The sequence below is a fragment of the Hyperolius riggenbachi genome, chromosome 4 (genome assembly GCF_040937935.1).
Source record: "Hyperolius riggenbachi isolate aHypRig1 chromosome 4, aHypRig1.pri, whole genome shotgun sequence".
NCBI classification, from domain to species: Eukaryota; Metazoa; Chordata; class Amphibia; order Anura; family Hyperoliidae; genus Hyperolius; species Hyperolius riggenbachi.
In genome coordinates, this window is record NC_090649.1 from 117,679,093 (window position 1) to 117,700,118 (window position 21,026).

General features: G+C 42.8%; 1 protein-coding gene across 2 annotated transcripts in view; it reads left to right on the plus strand.

The window, feature by feature from the left end:
• Positions 1 to 21,026, plus strand: part of RYK (receptor like tyrosine kinase) — a 217,566-nt gene that overhangs the window by 123,298 nt on the left and 73,242 nt on the right. Inside the window, exons 8-9 of one of the 2 annotated variants that reach the window (XM_068280423.1) lie at positions 810 to 944; positions 15,241 to 15,327. In XM_068280423.1, the coding sequence (XP_068136524.1) occupies positions 810 to 944; positions 15,241 to 15,327 (222 nt within the window). The remainder of the gene's footprint in view (positions 1 to 809; positions 945 to 15,240; positions 15,328 to 21,026) is intronic. The other variant, XM_068280424.1, reaches the window with a different exon arrangement.

A 21,026-nucleotide genomic window follows, 5' to 3' on the forward strand; every position in this document is an offset into this window, starting at 1 on the left:
CAGATGAGTGACACAAACTGTTACAACAACAAGCAGACTTGAATTACAGGCATGCAGTTGGCATTGGGTCTTCCCTTCCCTAGTGTAATCTACAGGATTGTGTGCTCCTTTCCTATGACAGCCTGTACATGTATTACTGGGCCTACCTAACCAGCCCATAATCGCATCGTACCGTTAGCCTTCTATAACTTAGTTCTATGCAAAACAGAAACAGAGGAATGCTGGCACTGCTGCAAAATCACGTGCTTTAATCTCCTATCTCTTTGGCATTACAAAAGTGTAGCAACATAGCAATCATAGGTGCACATACCAGGATGAGGGAGAGGCACAGTGGATGGCGGTGGGTGCAGGGAGTAAGGATGAGCCTGACGACTGTTTCGCGCTGAGCGCTTCTACGGAGGCTCCCTGTCCACAATGTGCAGTTCTTGTTCTCAACTTCTAGTGCCAACCCTCTCTTTGATCCTCCTTTCCCATTTCCTATAACTTTGCTCTATGTTGTATAACCTTGTTATGTCTGCCATCCTTGTATCATCGTGTATATTTGTCTAGAGCTGCGTAATATTTTGGTGCTTTACAAATGCAATAAAAAAATAATAATAATCAGAAAGTTCAGCAAAGATGGCCTGATATTATTATTATTATTATTATTATTATTATTATTATTATTATTATTATTATGACCGGGTTACTGAATTAGTTTTGCAACCTGAGAATGATTTGTTCTGTTGTCTTTCTGGAAATGGTGGGGTAACTTGGTAATGCTGCCAGCACAATCTGGGTATTCATATTGGTTTTGTTTGGCTCCGTTGGCTCCTCAGGTTATCCAACGCTGCGGATCGAGAAGAATGACCTGAAAAGTGTCACCCTTCAAGAGGCAAAGGCCAAAGTCAAGGACATTGCCATCTCCCGGGAGCGAGTGACTCTCAAAGATGTCCTTCAGGAAGGTATGTGGTTCTTCTTAAAATTCAGCCTTGTGGCCACATAGAGGTGAAGCTGCGAAATGTTTGTTTTTTAGGCAGTACCCACTCCACTCCAACAGACTGACGTCACTCCAGCACTGCTGTCTCTTGTATTGTTAAAAGCATATCTTGACTGTTTGGCTTTTTATAACAAGATCAAGTAACCCTTTGCACACACTCATGCAAATACTCATTGCAGACGAACTATTTACGAACCACTGCTATTCATATAGCTAAAGGTGGCCATACACTGGTCGATTTGCCATCAGATTCGACCAACAGATAGATCCCTCTCTGATCTAATCTGATCAGAGAGGGATCGTATGGCCACCTTACTGCAAACAGATTGTGAATCGATTTCAGCATGAAACCGATCACAATCTGTGGTGGTGGTGGTGCTGCCGCTGCCCCCGCCCGCATACATTACCTGCTCCGGCCGGCGCTACTCCCCCTCTGTCCCCGCAGCTTCTTCTCCGCGCTGGTCTCTGGTCCGGCTGACTTGTCTTCACTGAACTTCCTGTCCGGGGGACGTTTAAACAGTAGAGGGCGCTCTACTGTTTAAACTTCCTGCCGGGACAGGAAGTTCAATGAAGCAGCAGCCGGTCCGTAACCCAGCGCGGAGAAGAAGCTGCGGGGACTCGCGCCAGCCGGAGCAGGTAATGTATTGCCGCTAGCGTCAGTCGTCGGGCGTTCGAACGATGCTATCGACGCACTCCCGACCCGCCAGCGATCAAGGGAAATCTTCCGCACGGACGGATCGATGGGAACAATTGATTTCGGACAAAAATCGATCGTTCTGTCAGCGTTTGCACAATGATTTCACAGCAGATTCGATCACAGTGATCGAATCTGCTGTATATCGGCGGCAAAATCGTTAGGTGTAGAGGTCTTGATGCAAAAATATATTAAATTTTGTGTAGTTGCAAAAGCTATGCAGAGGCTCCTTATCCTGGGTTTGTTTGTATGTGTCCTAACTCTGGCCCTGTAACATGCATAAATCAACATGCAAGCATACAGTGTTATCAACCTATCCAAAGATTAAGAGCACATATCCTGTCATCCTCTCATGGGCCGAGGTAAGTACCCCATGGTGGCACTTCTTTTTTTCACTACAGGGTCACTTTAAAGAGAATCTGTATTGTTAAAATCGCTCAAAAGTAAACATACCAGTGCGTTAGGGGACATCTCCTATTACCCTCTGTCACAATTTTGCCGCTCCTCGCCGCATTAAAAGTGGTTAAAAACGGTTTTAAAAAGTTTGTTTGTAAACAAACAAAATGGCCACCAAAACAGGAAGTAGGTTGATGTACAGCATGTCCACACATAGAAAATACATCCATACATAAGCAGGCTGTATACAGCATTCCTTTTGAATCTCAAGAGATCATTTGTGTGATTCTTTCCCCCATGCACTGAAGTTTCAGGCTGCTCTTTTCTTCTTGCAAACAGCTTTGCCCTTGTTTGTAATTCCTCAGTATGTGAAAGCCCAGCCAGCTCAGAGGACGATTTATCCAGCTGATTAGAGCAGCTTCTCTCTTCTCTCTTATCTAAATAACACACAGGCAGTGTGCATAGAGGGGCCAGAAAGGGTGAGTTCATAGCAGAACCACAACACTGAAGAACTTGGCAGCCTTCCAGACACAGGCCGACAAGTCTGACAGGGGAAAGATACATTGATTTATTACAGAGACTGTCATAGTAGAAAGTGCTGCAGTTAACCAGAACACATTAGAATAGCTTTTGGAACATGTAGGATGATAAAAAACAGGATGCAATTTTTGTTACGGAGTCTCTTTAAGGGGCTAAAGTCTATGGTTCCTGAAAGGGTTACATTACAGATAGCAACTAACAACTAACTTTTTCATTTGAGTTTTTTAGATATCCGCCAGTTTTATTTTATGTTTAAATCTGTTTTTTACGGTTTCATTTTCTCTGCTCAATGAAACCTTCATTGAAGTATGTCAGAGCTCAAATGTATTAATTATTGAGCCTTTTTATCTCTTTCCTGCTCTCAGAAGCCATTTACTGACAGGAAAGTGTGTTATGGCTGTAATTACTTATCAGTGAGGGTTATGCTATAGTCTAAACCTGTCCGACCCGAGCAGAAACTGTCACTTGCATACCTGATGTTTAACTTTTCCAGACAGAGAAAGAAAAAAAAAAAAAAGGAACACCGCCTAGTTATTTGTGTGCTTGGCACTGTACATGCATGTCTATCTCATGTCACATGTCACCTCGGTTGTCATTTAAGGGAGGCATCCAATCATTCGTCCTGAATCACTTCAAGTAAACATAATATGGGTCCCTCTGGATAGGGCACTGTATCTTATCGTGCAAAAAGTCTATTACCTGTTTCCAGAATTCAATTATTGTTGGACACTCCCAGATTAAATGAAAGAAGCTTGTGGAGGGGGCTTGACATTTGGGACACACATCAGAAGCCAAGGCAGTATATTTGACAATTCTACTAGGGAGCAGGTTCGGCTGGTGAAGGATATAAAGTTACGTAATACATTCTTTAATACATGACAGTGACCTGTATTGTAGCGTTATTAGGTAAAGATGATGTAGAAAGGAGGTTTGGTTGATCGGTGGATGTTGGACCACAGAACACTGTGTAGTCTTCTTGATGAAGTGAAAAACAGTCAATTAGTTTGGAATTTGCCCTGCTAGGGCAGGTTATGTGTATTAGGTTTCTATTTTGAAGAATAATGGTTTTATCCTTGCATAACTTTTTTTCCAGGGACTGGTTGATTGAGGAAATGTCTATAATCACAAAAGAAATTAAATCTGGTAATTAATTCTCCTGCTCCTATTCCCTTAAAGGCCGTCACAGACACACGTACATGTATGACTGATTAACATGGCATGCTGGGATCTGATAAGGCTGCTTCCTTGGGGTGGTTAGATCAGCCAGCACTTTTCTTGGCAGAGCCTGGACATAATTTAGTGCTGCTGCATCCAATTCCACTTAGAATAGCTTACATTTGTTAAAAGAATCGAGCTTGCCTTGCATAGTACCTCGCTCTCCGGCATGGACAAATTACATTCCCTCACAGTCATGAGACACAGTAGACCAGCTCTCCGACATTTTGGACTGAGGAAATCAGATGGACATCTATCCTGGCTCCAGTATAACTTGTATCAGTTGGCTGAGGTTTGTCTATCTTCCTATTGTCAGTGGGGATGATGTGAAAAGCCTTGGCTCTATGGCGACAGTGAGCATTGTCTCCAAGATAAGTCCACTTGGCAATAATAATGTACCCTTTCCTTTTTAGAAATCAATTCAGTAAATTCAGGAACTACCGAGAAAGCCAGTATTTAAACAGACATTTCCCACGTGTGAAACTACTTACTGGAAAATGTAGTTGGACACATGCATAGAAAGTACTCAAACTCTAGCATTGCCTGGTGCATTTGCAGAAAATGAGCATATGATATGCATGCGCACACTCTCACTCCCATTAGGATTGACACCTGATAAACAGGGTGTCAGATCTGGCCGCAATTTCATACAGGTTGCATAGCTCTTACAGCAGCGAGAGATCAGTTGACGTTAGGAATGTACCAAGGTTCCTACATTGTGTAGGCACCAATGTTCTACAACGTGCATCTACAACGTGCAGGCAGGATTTTTTTCTTTTTTTTTGTTTTTTTTGTTTTTAAATGACGTGTGACATGATGAGATAGACATGTGTATGTACAGTGCCAAGCACACTAATAACTATGCTGCCTTCCTTTTTCTTTCTCTGCCTGAAATAATTAAATATCAAGTATGTAAGTGGCTGACTCAGTCCTGACTCAGACAGGAAGTGACTACAGTGTGACCCTCACTGATAAGAAATTCCAACTATAAAACACTTTTCTAGCAGCAGAAAATGGCTTCTGAGCACAGGAAAGAGATAAAAAAGGTCTATAGTTCATAGATTTTAGCTCTGGCATACTTCAATGAATGCGTCATTGAGAAAAAACAATTAAAAAGGTAAACTTAAAAAGTAGATTTAAACATAAAATAAAACTGTGCAATCTCAAGTCATTTTTAGGAGAAGGACGATAGATACAATTGTTTATTTCATTAGTTTATTTTTGGCTTCAGGTGTCCTTTAAATCAATCTGCTTTTGTTGGTTCCCACAAGTGAGTGTGCTGCTCTGCAGCTCTGTCGCTAAATACACAAGCAGCAGGATGCTTGGAGAGACTGATTAGTGCGAGTCATCTGTTTACTTTTTCTTCCTCCTTTTTTTTTTTACACTATTACCACTACCACATTGTGTTATTTACTTGACCTGCTAATGGATTATTTCACAGTAGTGCCCCTTTAATTGGTTCTGGACTCTCTGGCTCTAGCCCCTTAAGGACCAGAGCCTATATTTCAATCCTTCCTCAATGATCACTGTGATTGGCGCACTGTGATCACAGGGTCAGAAGCTCAGCTGTCATTAGACAGTGGAGTGTAGCGTTGGCAGAAGTGTGCGGAGCCGAGGATACTGAAATCTGCACCCTGGCTGAGTCTCCAAACAGACCGTAGATTTCAGTCAAGTGCATATGGAACTAGTTAATAATGGTTATATTTTACTTGCTGTTTACTTTGTCTCCCCAAAATAATTATCTGTACGTATATTTTTTTTCCTCTTTTGTAAGCTGTGGAATCTGATACAGCCCTGCAAAGCTCGCATTCAGCTCTCCCAAATTCACTTCCTACTGGACCAAAATTAGATATTAGTAATAAATAGTGTTCTCCTTTTACAGTGCACTTTACAGTACACAGCTTCAGAAATAATTCTTTATGTTCTTGGAAACCCTGCTCATATTTTCTCAGTTGTGAGAATTAGTTTTTTCTTTATCTGCCCGGTTCCCACTCTTGGAGTAGCAGGCTTTTAGGCTTTTGACGTTTATTACATTATTACCTTGTTAAATTGTGCAAGTTATCCATGTAGTAATCCAAAGTTTGCTTTACCATAAAGTCGTTTATCAACTGTGATGTCTTTAAGGTATGGCTGAGTCTGAGCTTGTTCATAGCAAGTCTGCTTACGCAGGTTTCCCAAAGGTATGACGGACAGCCTCGGAAGGCTCCTGTCCCACTATTATTGCATGGGGCTAAATACTGTACAATATGATGCTCTCCTGAATAAAAGCTGAATGCCATGATGTTCTATAGATGAAAGATACTGGATAGGAGATAATGGAAATGGTTGTTTGCTGCTGTTCACTTATGCTGGGTACACACAATGCAATTTCCCGCACCATCAACGGGAAGCGATCATTTCCAACATGTCCGATCGGCTGTCGATCGATAAAGCGCTAGATTTTGAACACTTATCATTAGAAAATTGATCGCTTTATCAATCGGGTGCACTTTGGACATGAACACACGATGCAACTTCCCGTTCGATCATCCATCGATCAGGCGGGAAATTGTATCATGTGTGCCCAACATTGGATTCATCAGTTTTTGTGATGACAAACGTGATTGCTTTCTAGATTTATCTCTACAGAAAGTGGACCTGAACTCTTACACAGGATAGAGGGAAAACAGAAAGAAATGCACCATGTATGTACTTAGAGAGTTTAGCCTGTCTAATTACCCCTCATCTGTGACTAAGCACAGTTTTTTAATTTGATCCCTCAGCTGTGTCAGCTGGCTGCCACGACAGAGCGTTAATTGGTTAACACAGGATTTAAAGTAGTATAAAACCCTGACATAATCAATAAAAACGTTTTCCTACTTTTTATATGCCATACGGTTAGCATATTTGCTTTTGTGCATAAGTATTATTATTCATTTAGGAATTATACGTTCCTAAAGTACACTTTGCATTTTATTTATAACTGCTTTATTCATCCTCTAACTTAAAGTTAGGGCTGGTTCAGACGGACGTTTGGAGGCGTTGCGTTTGCTGGCGTCGCGTTCAGCAGCGTTCGTGTGCGTTTGGATGCGGTCGCGTTTTTTCTTCCCCTAGGGGGACATTAGCCGTCGCGGTTAACCTCCCCTGGAAGCTACGGGCTGGTTCAGACGGACGTTTGCAAAGCGTTTACAGCCAGCGTTCAGGGCTTGGTGTTAAACGCTCCCATTCAAGTGAATGGGAGCGTTTGTACCAAGCTTTCAAGCGCGTTTACACAAACGCGGCGTTTGGGTCCCGATTTTCCCTGGCGTTCAAGGAGCCCCTGGAAGCTACATGTAGCTTTCAGGGGAGGTTAACCGCGATGGCTAATGTCCCTCTAGGGGAAGAAAAAACGCGACCGCATCCAAACGCACACGAACGCTGCTAAACGCGACGCCAACGAACGCAACGCCTCCAAACGTCCATCTGAACCAGCCCTACATGTAGCTTCCAGGGGCTCCTTGAACGCCAGGGAAAATCGGGACCCAAACGCCGCGTTTGTGTAAACGCGCTTGAAAGCTTGGTACAAACGCTCCCATTCACTTGAATGGGAGCGTTTAACACCAAGCCCTGAACGCTGGCTGTAAACGCTCTGCAAACGTCCGTCTGAACCAGCCCTTAGAAAGCATCAGAAAGCATTTATGCTTGTCTGACTTTGTTCAGGGGACCTGGCAGTGTGAGAGAAGGCTTTGTTTACATTTCTCACTTGATACAATTAAACACAAGATAACATTATGTAAAGTTCGGAAGTGGCCACCTCTGCTGGAAGGGAAGAAAGCCTGTGTTAAAGTGGACCCAAACTAAAAATATAAGATTTCAGAAATAAAATCTATTTTCTAAATTATAATAATAAATAGCAGCCATTTTTCAGCTGCATGATGACAAATCTAAAATATTTTACATTTATTGGAGAAACCCCTCCCTTCCTTTCATATTTCCGGCAAATAATCTGGCAAACTGGTGGAGTAGATGGTGTCCAGCAAAGGAGGAATTGCTAATGGCTGCCACCTGTATAACCCTAGTTATGCAAAGAGGAGGGTGAAAAGCATGCACTGAAATGCTCATAGGCTTGAAGGAGTGTTTATTTATATTTGTATGTGTCAGAGTGGTGCAACTAAATATTATTAAAAAAAATGTTTGATTTGGGTCCGCTTTAACCCTTTGAATGCAGTTCTAGTAAAAAAAAAAATGCTGGTTGTATATAATATGCTGTAATTAATCTATTAGAGCAAAGTAGAAATGCTGGGTTTCATTCCGCATTCTGTTAACCAATTAAAAGCAGGAAGTAGGCACTGCAGATTTATTGCAGGATTTGTATCAGTGGTAGAAATGTTTTTTTTAAAGGCCATTATGCTGTTGCATATCCTTTTTACAGCAGAAAGGAAGTTCTGAGTTTGGGTCCACTTTAATAATCATCCTAGATTAATTGCGCAAACATTCTGCATTATAGTTTTTACTCCTAGAACGTAGAAGACAGCTTTGTGCTTTTGTGCACTGAGGCTTGATTTCACGGTCTCCTTTGCTGGAACCAATACAATATTGCATTCAGTTAATACTTACTGATCAGAGCCAGCCTAGAAATTCCTTGCTGTTTCCACATTGTGATCGTATCCTCAAATTTCTTCCCCAGCAACACAACTGCCAAAACGCTATACAGTGCTCATGTAAGGCATGGAAGCCGCTTAGGTTTTTCTGCACTAGCAGTGTGAAAATCAAGTAGCAAGCTGATGTTCATGTTTGCAACAGTTAGTTGGGAGGGATTTTTTAAATTAAAGTGGTTTTAGCCTTTGTAGCTAGCACTAGGCTAGTTACCATTGTCCCCCAAGTCCCCCCGCACCCATCTTATCCCCCCGATCGCCGTCGCTATACGTTACCTAGCCGTGATCCCGCGAGAGCCGCAGCCTCCCCAATGAGCTTCAGTCGTCGCTACGGCGACAATCGGACATAACGTCTGACATCGTCATGCGCAATCCTGAGCCTCCCCATAGCGAAGCCTGGAGCTGATTGGAGATGCTGCGCAATCTCGCGGGGAGGGGGGGGTGGAGAGATTCGGCATTAGGGGGGAAGAATGTATGGGGGGGCGAGGGCGGTCAAAAAAGAGCGGAGGGACTTTGGGGACAATGGTAGCTAGTGAAGTGCTAGCTACAAAGGCTACAACAATTTTTATTCAAAAAATCCCTCTCGGGGCAGAGAAATTCTGTGCGGCGGCTACCCAGAGTGTAGCTCGGGGTTACCGCCAGAGAGGTTAACTAGGGTTGCTCAAGAAAGCCCAGCTAGATCATTGACTCAGGAATTGGGAACTAGAGGCAGGAACTCTTAGGCAGGTACCACACTTGCAGGGCTTTTTTCCCCTGTGATTCCCAGCAGCGTGTACTATATGCGAGCGTTTACAGCAGCGGGTACTAGATGTCAGCGTGCAGGAAAAAGCAGAAAACTGCTTTTGGAAAACGTGGGGGAAAAAAAACCCACAAATGCGAACGGACGAAACACATGCATTTCCCATGCAAAGCTATGTGCTTTAATAACCTGTAGGATCCTGAATGTTTTGTCGTTCACAGCAAAATGTGCACAAACACGTCTAGTATATTCCCTGCCTAAGCCAGTATTTAGCACTTTGGCAGCACATGTCAGAAAAGCATGCAATTAAAGACACGTGTTTCTGCAGTTATCTCTGTGTTTGCGTTTTTGGATTTGCATTTTTTTTCATGCTGTTGCATTTTTTTTGTTCTGCTTTTTCAACGAGAAAGACTACAGCATCATCGATTTTTTTTTAGCATGTGAAAGGCATATAGTATGCAGGAAGAACGCACACTTCCTGTGCGATTTTAAAATACACATAAAATCTTATCGGAAATTGCACCCCAATGTGATTGTAATGTGGTCCATCGATACAATATTTGCGATTTTGCATGCAAAAATTAACATTTCTAGATCTGAAGGGAAGACTGAAGAGATATGTGGCAGCCACCATATTTCCATATATATATATATATATATATATATATATATATATATATATATATATATATATATATATATATATATATATATATATATATATATATATATATGTTATGGCCAGAACCCGAAGTGTGGCCACTTCAGGTTCTGGCTGGCCAATGTGCGAAGTGGCTGCAGCGCAGCGGCCAATGTTAGAAATGTAATGATTACAATAAGTTCAATGTATTTTACGGCCGTCTCGCTGCGGCCAAATGTATTACAACTTGGTTAATTCGCCGGCTTTTGCACAGCCTCCCAATCCTCCCCCCTTTGGCCGCAGCGAGACGGCCGTAAAATACATTGAGCTTAGTGTAATCATTACATTTCTAACATTGGCCGCTGCGCTGCGGCCACTTCGCACATTGGCCAGCCAGAACCTGAAGTGGCCACACTTCAGGTTCTGGCCGTAACATATATATATATATATATATATATATATATATATATATATATATATATATATATATATATATATATATATATATATATATATATACCAGTTGCCTGGCAGTCCTGCTGATCCAGAACCTCTAATACTTTTAAGCCCCATCTACACCATACGATTCTTTATTCGATTACGATTCTATTTACGATCCGATTAAATCCAACATGTCCGATCGGGATTCGATTGGCCATTGTCTTGCAACAGCAAACTGCATTGAATCGAATCCCAATCAAACATGTTGGATTTAATCGGATCGTAATAGTGTAGATTGGACTTTAGCCAAAGACCTTGAACAAGCATGCAGATCAGAAGTTTGACAAAAATCTGAAAAGGTTGGCTGCATGCTTGTTACAGGTGTGTGATTCAGATATTACTGATGCTGGAATGATTAGCAGGACACCAGGCAGCTGGTATTGTTTAAAAAGTAACACACATGGCAGCCTCCATATCCCTTTTGCTTTAGATTTACTTTAATACTTGGAATGCACAACAGACATGTTTTCAATAATAAGAATCAAAGATATGCATTACACTTGAAAGCATTGGGGTTCATAGAGATTCTGTCTCTTTGATCATTTTTGAGCTGTGACTTCACAGTAGAGGGAAATAAGTAGAGTTTGAAGCTCACAAGTCCTTATGCTTGTTTTTTTTTTATTTCTGCTGTAATGCATCAAATAAACATGCATCAGTAACGCTCATGTTTTGAACCACTCATGAGATATGTCTGTGTTTTGTGCTTGTTTTGCTTCAGGACAGATCTTTTGAGATGATTTTCACATTCTTTAAACTGGCTTTTGTGGTTTCTCCTTGCACCACGCAGAGGCTTTACAGATGCGTTGCTAGCCTCAAGGCTAGCAATGTGTTCTGCTGCTATGGTGGGGCAGGGCCAGTGGGGCAGTAAACTGCAGGGAGCAGTGTTCTCCCCAGAATTTTTTTACAGCCGGGTGGCATGAAATAGTAGCCGGGTGGCATGAAAAAGTAGCCGGGTGGGTTGAGATGAAAATGCAGGGCAACTCTGCTTACAGCATAGGAGGAGGTGAGCCGATGACAGCCGGGTGGTCACCAAATCTAGCCGGGTGGAGCACCCGGCTAAAAGAGCCTGGGGAGAACACTGGGGAGGGTGAGAGGGGAGAACAATGGCAGACTGATAACCCCTGATTATTGGAGGCCACTGTACACGCTCTAGATTTCCGGCCAAGGTGGTCTTTATTGGCCGTCTTGAACAAGTTTTATTTTGGCGTGTGTATGAAGCTTAAAAAAACCTGTAACTAAAAAAAAGTTCCCCTGGTGGGTACTCACCTCGGGTGGGGGAAGCCTCCGGATCCTATCGAGGCTTCCCCCATCATCCTGTGTCCCACGGCGGTCTCGCTGTACCCCTCCGAACAGCGGTGATGTAAATATTTATCTTCCTGGCTCCAGCGCAGGTGCAGTATCAGCTCTCCGCTCAGAGATAGGTGGAAAGAGCCGATCACTGTCGGGCTGCTCTACGGCGCAGTCGCAAGCTGCCTGCGTAGTAGAGCGGACCCGACAGAGATCTCCATACTGAGAGCTGCAACAGCACCCTCGCTAGAGCCAGGGAAGGTAAATATATCAAGCCTTGTCAGGCTTGGCGAGCCAGGATTGCGTGTCGCTCAGGGGAGCCAGCGCTGGATTGCCTGCAGCTACAAAGAAGGGGGGAGCCACATTGGGACCCTGAGACTTCCCCCTCCCGAGGTAAGTAACCCCCAGGGGACACTTTTTTTTTTATTAGTCTCTTTAAGACAAATGTAGCGGTATCTGTTTAAAAATAAAGTTAAAATAGAGAAGCCATGTATGAAAAACAACGTATGTCCTGATTCAGTAGCTCGTTGAACAGCAATAAACTGAACTCATAATTTTCTGCACGACTTTAGCAGTGTTTAACGTGGTTGTAAAGTCAGCTTGGCCCTTTCTCCTGTTCCGAGGGCCAGATTAATATTTAGTGTGTGTTTTCAGAAGGAATCTTTTACTACCACACACAGCACATCCATTTTTTTTATTTAAATTCTTTTTTTTATTGAATTTTAAAAACAGAAATGACAAACATAGTTGTACATTTGTGTTCCATGCTTGATGAGATATGGTGAATATACAGAGTGAGGCGAATATCTAATACAGAGATCAACTCTAACACATAAACAAATACAGCATAACCTGTTTTTTCAATTGTGTGGGTTGTTGTACATGGATTAATAGTAAAAGAGTCTTTAAACAGCCTGAACCATAACATAGCCTACTCTTCAATATGAAAATTAAAGCACATATGAAGAGTGAGGCAAACTAAACACAACCCATAAATGAGTTATATATATGGGCACACAGCACATCCATTTTAAAAAGATGAACGCTGTGGTCTGTCGATCAACCGCCACTCCTGCTCTGCCTCCAGTTGACCTAGATTTTCCATCCTGTCCAATTGAATGTTTTAAAATCGACTCCCATTCGATTTGTTTGAGTTATGCAATCTGTATGTATTGAAATGGGTTCTCCTGTTTAAGGTGCCCATACACACAAAAGGACACCTAAACTGAGGAGGATATGGAGGGTGCCATATTTATTTCCTTTTGAACAACGCACATTGCCTGGCTGTTCTGCTAATTCTCTGCCTCTAAAATGTTTAGCCCTAGACCCTGAAACAGATCAGATATTTCTTACTAAAGTCTGAATGGATTAGCCACATTTTTGTGATGATTCAGGTGTGTGATTCAGACACTACTGAAGGCAGAAAGATCAGCAGGGCTGTCAGGCAACTGGTATTGTTTAAAAGGAAATAAATATGGCAACCACCATATCCCTCTCGGTTCAGTTGTTCTTTAAATTCTCCTGTTGAATAACATTTTGAGGCACATAGCTGGCCTCAGGCCATATTTTTTGCAAGGTTAGTAAATGAAAGAAAGCAGCCAGGCAACCTTTAACCCGGACCTGGAAAATGTTGCGATTATCTTATTGGTATTTTTGTTACTAATATCTAAACAATTGTAGGCGGCACAGGTGGATGACTAGAGCTGCACTTAAATTAACCTTATTTCTGGATTTTAGGGTCTAAAAGCAATGCAAATTTTTTTTTTACAAGCACTTAGACCCCAAAAACAGGAAATACACATACATCTGAGAGAACTGTGGTAGTCTTGCACATTACTCTCCTCCTGTGGATCCAGCGCCGCAATTCTCCCTCCACCCACTGGGTGACGTGCTACCCCTATAGTGAGATCGCTGTCAATGCACAGTAATTTCACCAGAGGGATTGAAAGCCCTCTGAGGACCAGAAGCAGAATGGCTGCCATCGGCTGGATCTAGGGGAGGGAGGCTACAAACGCCTGTTGAGCGCAGACTCTGTACTTACCTTCAGGCGGCAACCCCGAGTTAGGCTTGGGATTACTGCTCTGAGCTGCGGATTTCTGGCCACAGCCTGACTCGGGGTTACCACTAAGGAGGTTAAAGTGAACCAGAGACTGAGCATTGTCTGGCTTTGCTCAAGAATCATTATAGTTCAGTCTGTCTTCTCAAGGCCAAGCCTGCCCCCTTGTGGCTCTGCTTTTCTGTTTTGTTTACTCACAGCATCACAGAGAGCTGTGATGAGATGGGAGGAGCTGCTAATATAAGGGTACATTGAAAAACTTTTTTTTTTTTTTTTTTAAATCTATATTTTAGTCATAAGAGGTTTTTAGAAATGGCGATTTCATTTTGCACACAGCCCACTAAATAATATGCTTTTCTGGTGAACTGTGTTTTGCATGGAGTTGTAGTAAAAAAAAAACACAAAAAAAGGCACACCAGAGCGGCGGAAATACCAGGTATAGTATTTATTTTGTAAAATCTATTGGGGAATATGTTTGTTTTATGCCAAAGGGTTCATTTCTGGATTCCTTTTAAGGTGTTTCAGAGCTATGATAGTGCAGTGATTCCTTCCCTGGTGATATATTTCCTACATGTGCTTGTCTGTCAGCAGAAAGCATTGCTGGGCGCACTAGTATAATGGTGAATGCATGAAAGTACACCTGATTTGAGAGCAATATAGAGGCTGCTATATTTATTTCCTTTAAAAAAATACCAGTTGTCTGGCTGTCCTGCTTGACCATTCAGGGGTCACTAGTGTCTGAATGACATGCTTGAAACAAGCATGCAACTAATCTTGTGAGAGGCCCAGCGTCCTGCAATGTGCATAGTGTAAAAGGAAAAAATGTTGGGCTCCATATCCATTAGCTGCAGTTGAAGCAGGGTTTGTTGGCAGCAGCAATGCTAATGTGTCCATTTGCTTGCTACACATGAACTTGGTTTCAGGATGAGTCTGTTAAAGAGGAACTCAAGTGAAAATAATGTAATAAAAAACGGCTTCATTTTTACAATAATTATGTATAAATGATATAGTCACTGTTTGCCCATTGTAAAATCTTTTAAATCCCTGATTTACATTCTGACGTTTATTACATGGTGACATTTTTACAGTTGGCAGGTGATGTAGCTGCTGCATGCTTTTTTGGCAGTTGGAAACAGCTGTAAACAGCTATTTCCCACAATGCAGCAAGGTTCACAGACAGGAAACTGCCAAGAGTACATACTCCGTTTCTTGTGGGAGGGGTTTCACCACAATATCAGCCCTACAGCCCCCCTGATGGTCTGTTTGTGAAAAGGAATAGATTTCTCCTGTAAAAGGGGGTATCAGCTGCTGATTGGGATAAAGTTCATTTCTTGTTCGAAGTTTCTCTTTAAATCTCCAAACAATCTGATCAGCTATACAGTGTACACACCTGCTGTGACTATTCCCCATCCATCCATCATGTGAAAGCCATGCAACTGCTATAGTGATCCTCCTCCCAAACCATGCTCCAGACATGAATTGTTATCTATGTCTTGTCTGAAGAAATCCCATTTTATTTTGAGTGTGTTGGCGTATGAAAATTCTGCAGTTGTCTTACATGCATGCCTTTGTGTATTCAGGTACATTTGGCCGCATCTTCCATGGTATCCTAGTGGATGAGAAGGATCCAAGCAAAGAGAAGCCAGTGTTTGTGAAGACTGTGAAAGGTAAGTGGGCAAAATTTATCAAGAGTGTCTGAGACAAAATATTAGTAGGTTTTTAGAAATCTGTGCAGAACTGTCTCAGGCATCTTAAGAAATCACTAGATAGTGCAGATTCCTTCTGAAACTGTTGTAAAATAGGAGGAGCTAGGAAGGTCCCTCAGACAGTGCAGTGTGTGAGGGGAATTTCTGTTGCTGAGTTAACCAACACACCTGCTGTATTGATAGCAGCAGGCTCTGAGGAGGAATTCAGCAGGTGGGAGGAGCCCTTCACAAATCATGTCTAGCATGCACTCTGCATTCATGTCTAGCCTGCAGTTCTACACCTGTAGAACTGCTATCAAGCACTTCTAAATCTGCACCAGTTTAGGGATGGATTTGCACTTAACTGTAGTGCAGCTCTAGAAATTCATCCTAAATTACCACTATTACCAAGGTTCTTATTATCATGCAGAACTGTTCTCCCTGCTGGTTAGAACAGATTAAGAAGAAAAAAATGTCGGTTATGCGTTGATAAATCTCCCCCAGTGTTTCCAATCCCATCCTTATCACACTGATGTTATCTCTGCTACTTCTTAAAATAGCTTTATTATGCTTGCATTGCAGTGTTCAATTATTTCCAGATGCCTTAGAACAAGGGTGTCAAACTCCTATACAAAGTGGGCTGAAATTGTACACTGGGACCTATTCGCAGGCCAATTTCAATGTCTACTGGCCACCACCCTCCCTTATAAAGTTCCCAGGTGTCTAATGGCTGCCTCCAACCCCTATACAGTTCCCTGGTGTCTAGAGGCCCCCACCCTCCCCTATACAGTTCCCTAGTGTTAAATCCTTTCCCTCTACCTCTCCCATATAGTTTCCCTCGTCATCTAGGGCTTCAACTCCAATATAACTTCTCTGGTGGTCTAGGGTGGGCCAAACATAATGCAAAGTGGGGAAACCACTTGAGGGCCAAATTTAATGGCTCTGAGAACCAGCTTTGTCCCACGGCCCGGAGTTTGACATATATGCCTTAGAAAGATTTACCCTGGTTACTGACTGACACTTAACAAAAGTGCTTATACATAGTCTCATCGCTCTCATTTTATCCTCCGTATCTTCCCGATTCAAAAATTCTGTGCAAGCCCGGAGCTCTTTTCTACGCTTTTGGCATTTTCACTTTTCTCCTGTTTGTTGGAAGTTCAGCCAGTGTGCTGGAAACCTTTACATAAGTCTTTTCTTTGAATGCCTGTTGAGTAAACAGTTCAGATCAAGTTCTGTAAATCTCTAATTTGCTTGAAAACATGCCTGTGGTAGTATTTTGTCTTGACATATTTACTTTCTTTGGTTTCTCCTCTTAGTATGAATTAGTGAGAGCAGAGAGCTTTGAGGTCTCTTTGGCAGCAAAGCCTGAAGTCGCTGTTTTTATTACAAGAATTGTGAGCTACCAAAGGTCGTAGGTTCTGCAGAGTGTCAGTATGGAGCCATTTGGCATAGTAAAAGCTTTAGCCCAAGGAGAATTACATTTCAGGGGTGGTTTTTCAGATGATTCCCAGTTTCTCAGTTGGTTCTTTTCCAGTTTTATTCAAACTGTGATCACCGACTTTAATTTGATCTTTAAAAGAGTTTGTGGTCGTTATGGTCATTAGATCTACTTTCCTGTCCACTAGGGAAACGTTAATATTGATGTCTATCTAGCATCTCTAGAGGTTAGGCTTGGGAAGGGGGGTGTTAGTTGGGAAGACAGTGGGGTGAAATTTGAAGCTGGTTAAAAATTGAAAATTGTGTTTTGTTTTTTTTAACTGCATTATGTTAAAAATGGACTTCTGCAGCACTGGCACATATTCACTGAGCACTGCAGTAGAGACTCATGCTTTTTCACATATTTGTTTAATGAGCTAATCATGTGGTAGAATCAGAATCTCCTTTATTCAGCAAGTATGCTAAATGATGTACCTGGAATTATTTGTAGTACGCATGGCAATGACAGTAGTACATAAGATGACATAGCACTGTCATCATGAGAAATATACATTGAGGCATGAAAAGCCTACATACAGAGCAAAGGGGATGAGCAAGAACTCTGAACCGGCTAGGGTGTGAGGCAAGACCTGCACACGTGTGGTGCTTAGGGGAATAGTGCTGTCCAAGAAGTAGAGTGCAGCAGTCGGGCTGACCTGGCAGGGGGAATCTAGAGATACAGTTCAGGAGCTTCTGTTCAAGCTCATATCAACCACCAGACTATAAGAAAGTGATCTGTGATTTTACCTGTGGCATTATTGCCAGTATTTTGCAGGCTAGTTTGAGCCTTTCTGTAACTGCTGATCTCCCTGGATTCTCACAATCCATATTCTGAGACTGGTAGGAATCCAGCGAGTGGCAGTTCTGCAACAGGACAACCTATTGATTGGAGAGGACAAAGGAGAGTAGCCTGTTGATTAAAGCCGACAGAAGAGCTACCTTAAAGGGAACCTTAACTGAGAGGGATATGGGTGTTTCCTTTTAAACAATACCAGTTGCCTGGCAGCCCTGCTGAGCTCTTTGGCTGTAGTCGTGGCTGAATTCCACACCTGAAACAAGCATGCAGCTAATCCAGTCTGACGTCAGTCAGAGCACCTGATCTGTATGCATGTTGAGGGGCTGTGGCTGAAAGCATTAGAGACACTGGATCAGCAGGAGAGTCAGGGAACTGGTAGTATTTTAAAAGGAAAAATCCATATCCTCCTCAGTTTAGGTTCCCTTTAAAGTACACCCGAAGTGCGAGGAACATGGATGCTGGCATATTTGTGTGAAGCCGTTCTCTCTTTAAATCAAGTCTTACTGGACAGACACGATAGATGATGTATTTGTGTTATGAAGGAGCCTGGCAGGAGGTAAGCAGGATTAATCTTGTACACACACCACGCAATTTTACCGTCTGATCAACGTATTGATTCATAATTTCCGGCGTGTCCAATCTGCTTCCGATCGAGAAAGGGATAGATTATGAGTACTGCACAAAATCAATCCCTTTCTCAATCAAAAGCAGACAAGCTGGAAATTATCAATAAAACTGTCGGTCTGATAGGAAAATTGCATGGTGTGTATACAGTATTGTAAAGTAGATGGCTAATGCCAAATAGCAGGTAATAGGTTCATGCAGTTCCTGCAGCAGGAGTCAGCGAGTTTTTACGTTTTTATTGCCGTATTTTCTGCCGTATACGACACACTTTTTATCCCCCCAAAATGGGGAGAAAAAGTGCCTGCGTTTTATACGGCAAAGGCAGGGAATCCACAACTTCCGAACGCCCGCCGATACGAACCGCCGAGCCGCTGCCATGTTGGGGATTTCCTGCCTGTGTTCCGCTTCTCCCTTGTGTCTCCTGGTCCCCCCCGTGCTGCAGTGCATAGCTCTCTCTCTCGGGACGTGCAGGGTGTTCGGGTTGGAGGGGAAGAGTTTTTGGTCTCCTTATTTGCGGATGACACTATGTTCTCCATCTTTAATCCGAAGGTCTCTTTACCTAATTTGACCCAAATTTTGAGTGAGTTTGGAACGGTCTCAGGATTTAAAGTAAATGCATCTAAATCAGAGGCAATTCCGATATGCCTCTCCGAGAGGCGGCAACTGTCTCTTCATGAGGTCTTTGGGTTTAATAGGAGTCAGCTTTTTAATGCTTGGCTTTTTTTTTCCTTGTCAATTTCTGCATTTCACAATACACAAGATAGGGGCCGATTGGGTATAATTTGCTGCTACTGGATTATGTATTCATTTTCCCTATGCATATAAAGAATGTGCATATAGAGCAGGCTGGTGTAATCGCACACCTCTGAGGGTCCGTTCACACCTGGGGTAATTTGCGGGGGTTTACCGGCGATCACCAGTGTGGTAGTGTAAATAAAAGTAAATAGTAGTGATCTCACTGCAGCGATCGCTGGTGATTCGCGATGTGCAGTAAACGAAAATGCGGTGCATGCAGTGCTTCTTTGCGATTTTAGAGCCATCGCTATTGAAATGGTAAAAAACACAAATCATGATCACTCAGAAATTGGGAAATTGTACAGTAAAAATATGCAAAAACTGTGAAAAACCGGCGCAAAACACTAGAGATTTTGTTAGTGTTTTCCGATCTCTAGTGTGAATGGGCCCGGACGGTGTGTAATAGGGATCCCTGATTGGCTATCTTTGATAGGCTGTAGGGATATGTGCTGCACTAATTGGAGGCCTGCCAGCGCCTACATCAAATAGAAACAAGCCTAGCTGTCTGCCGGGTATTGGTAAAGCTATTCCATTTCTGTTCTCACACAGCCTCAGGGCCCTTTTCCACTACAGCGTTTGCGATTGCTTAATCGCAAAACCGCAAACCGCTAGTGATTTGTCAAATCGCTACAGTTTGCTTTTAGCATAGGAATCGCGGTAGGTCATTTCCACTACCGCGATTCGTTTTTGACCGGATCGCGATCGCGCGGCGGAGCGATTATTGCCGCGATTTTGCTATGCAGTGCATAGCATAGCAAAATCGCGGCCGCGAACGTCGGGGAATCGCCGGTAATTGCGATTCAGCAATCGCTAGCGTTCAGCGTGAACGCTAGCGATTGCTAGTGGAAAAGGGCCCTTTATGTTCATGTTTGGAGAATCCCGCTGTTATAGTAAACTTTGATATAGCAAACATTTGGCTTCTAGTAAACACAGTCCCCATCCTGACCATGGGCTTGTATGAATAAATAATGTATGGCCAATTTTGATATAAACTTATGATAGTTATACTAGTACATAAACTATATTATACAACTATGTTGAAGTTTACTTTAAAGTAAACCAGAGACAGAGCACCCTCATGTATTTTACCATATATATGAGTGGGAACATTAGAGAAAACACCTACCCTGCTCTCTAATTCTTCACTGCTCAGCCTGTCATCAGCCCTGATAAAATCCCTGACTGAGCATTCAGTCTGGCTTTGCTCAGGAATCCTTATAGCTGAGTCTGTCTTCTCTGATGTCTTTTCGAGCCCAAGCCTGCCCCCTTCTGGCTCTGATTTCCCCTTTCTGTATACTGCAGCATCACAGAGAGCTGTGGTGAGACGGGAGGAGCTGCTAATGTAAGGGTATATTGAAAAACGTTTTATCTATGTTAGTCATAAGAGGTTTTTAGAAATGGTGATTTCATTTTGCACACAGCTCACTAAATATGCTTTTCTGATGAACTGTGCTTTGCATGGAGTTTTAGTTAAAAAAAAAACAAAAAAAAAACACATGCATACCACAAGAGAATTCATGCGTGCTCAAACACCAAGTTTAACCATAACAAATCTGGCTTTGCAAATCTGCCCTAATTGGCTATTTATGAGGCATTGCTCATGCAAGTATGCATTTGCTTTCGCATGTCAAACTATGCTGGGTCAAAAACCAATACCGCAAAGCGCTTGCCCTGCAGGAATTAGTTCATGCTACATTAGCACTATCCAGGAGCGCCACGGGGAGGCTTCCCAATGACCCCATACAACGGGGGGGGGGGGGGGGGGGGCGTGGGGCCCTAAGCCCTCACAGCCTGGGGACCACAGCGGCACCCAGGAGGGGGAGGCTGGATGGCGCAGGCGACCCCCCCCCCCAAGCTTAGCGAGCGCCAGGGAGGGCCGTCCGCTCCCACCTCCCAATATAAAAAACAGGCACTTACCTTAACGTCCATTGCGTTCTGCTACATGAGCATTGGCTTGGGGGCACCACATGAGAAAGGAGTGAAGCATGGG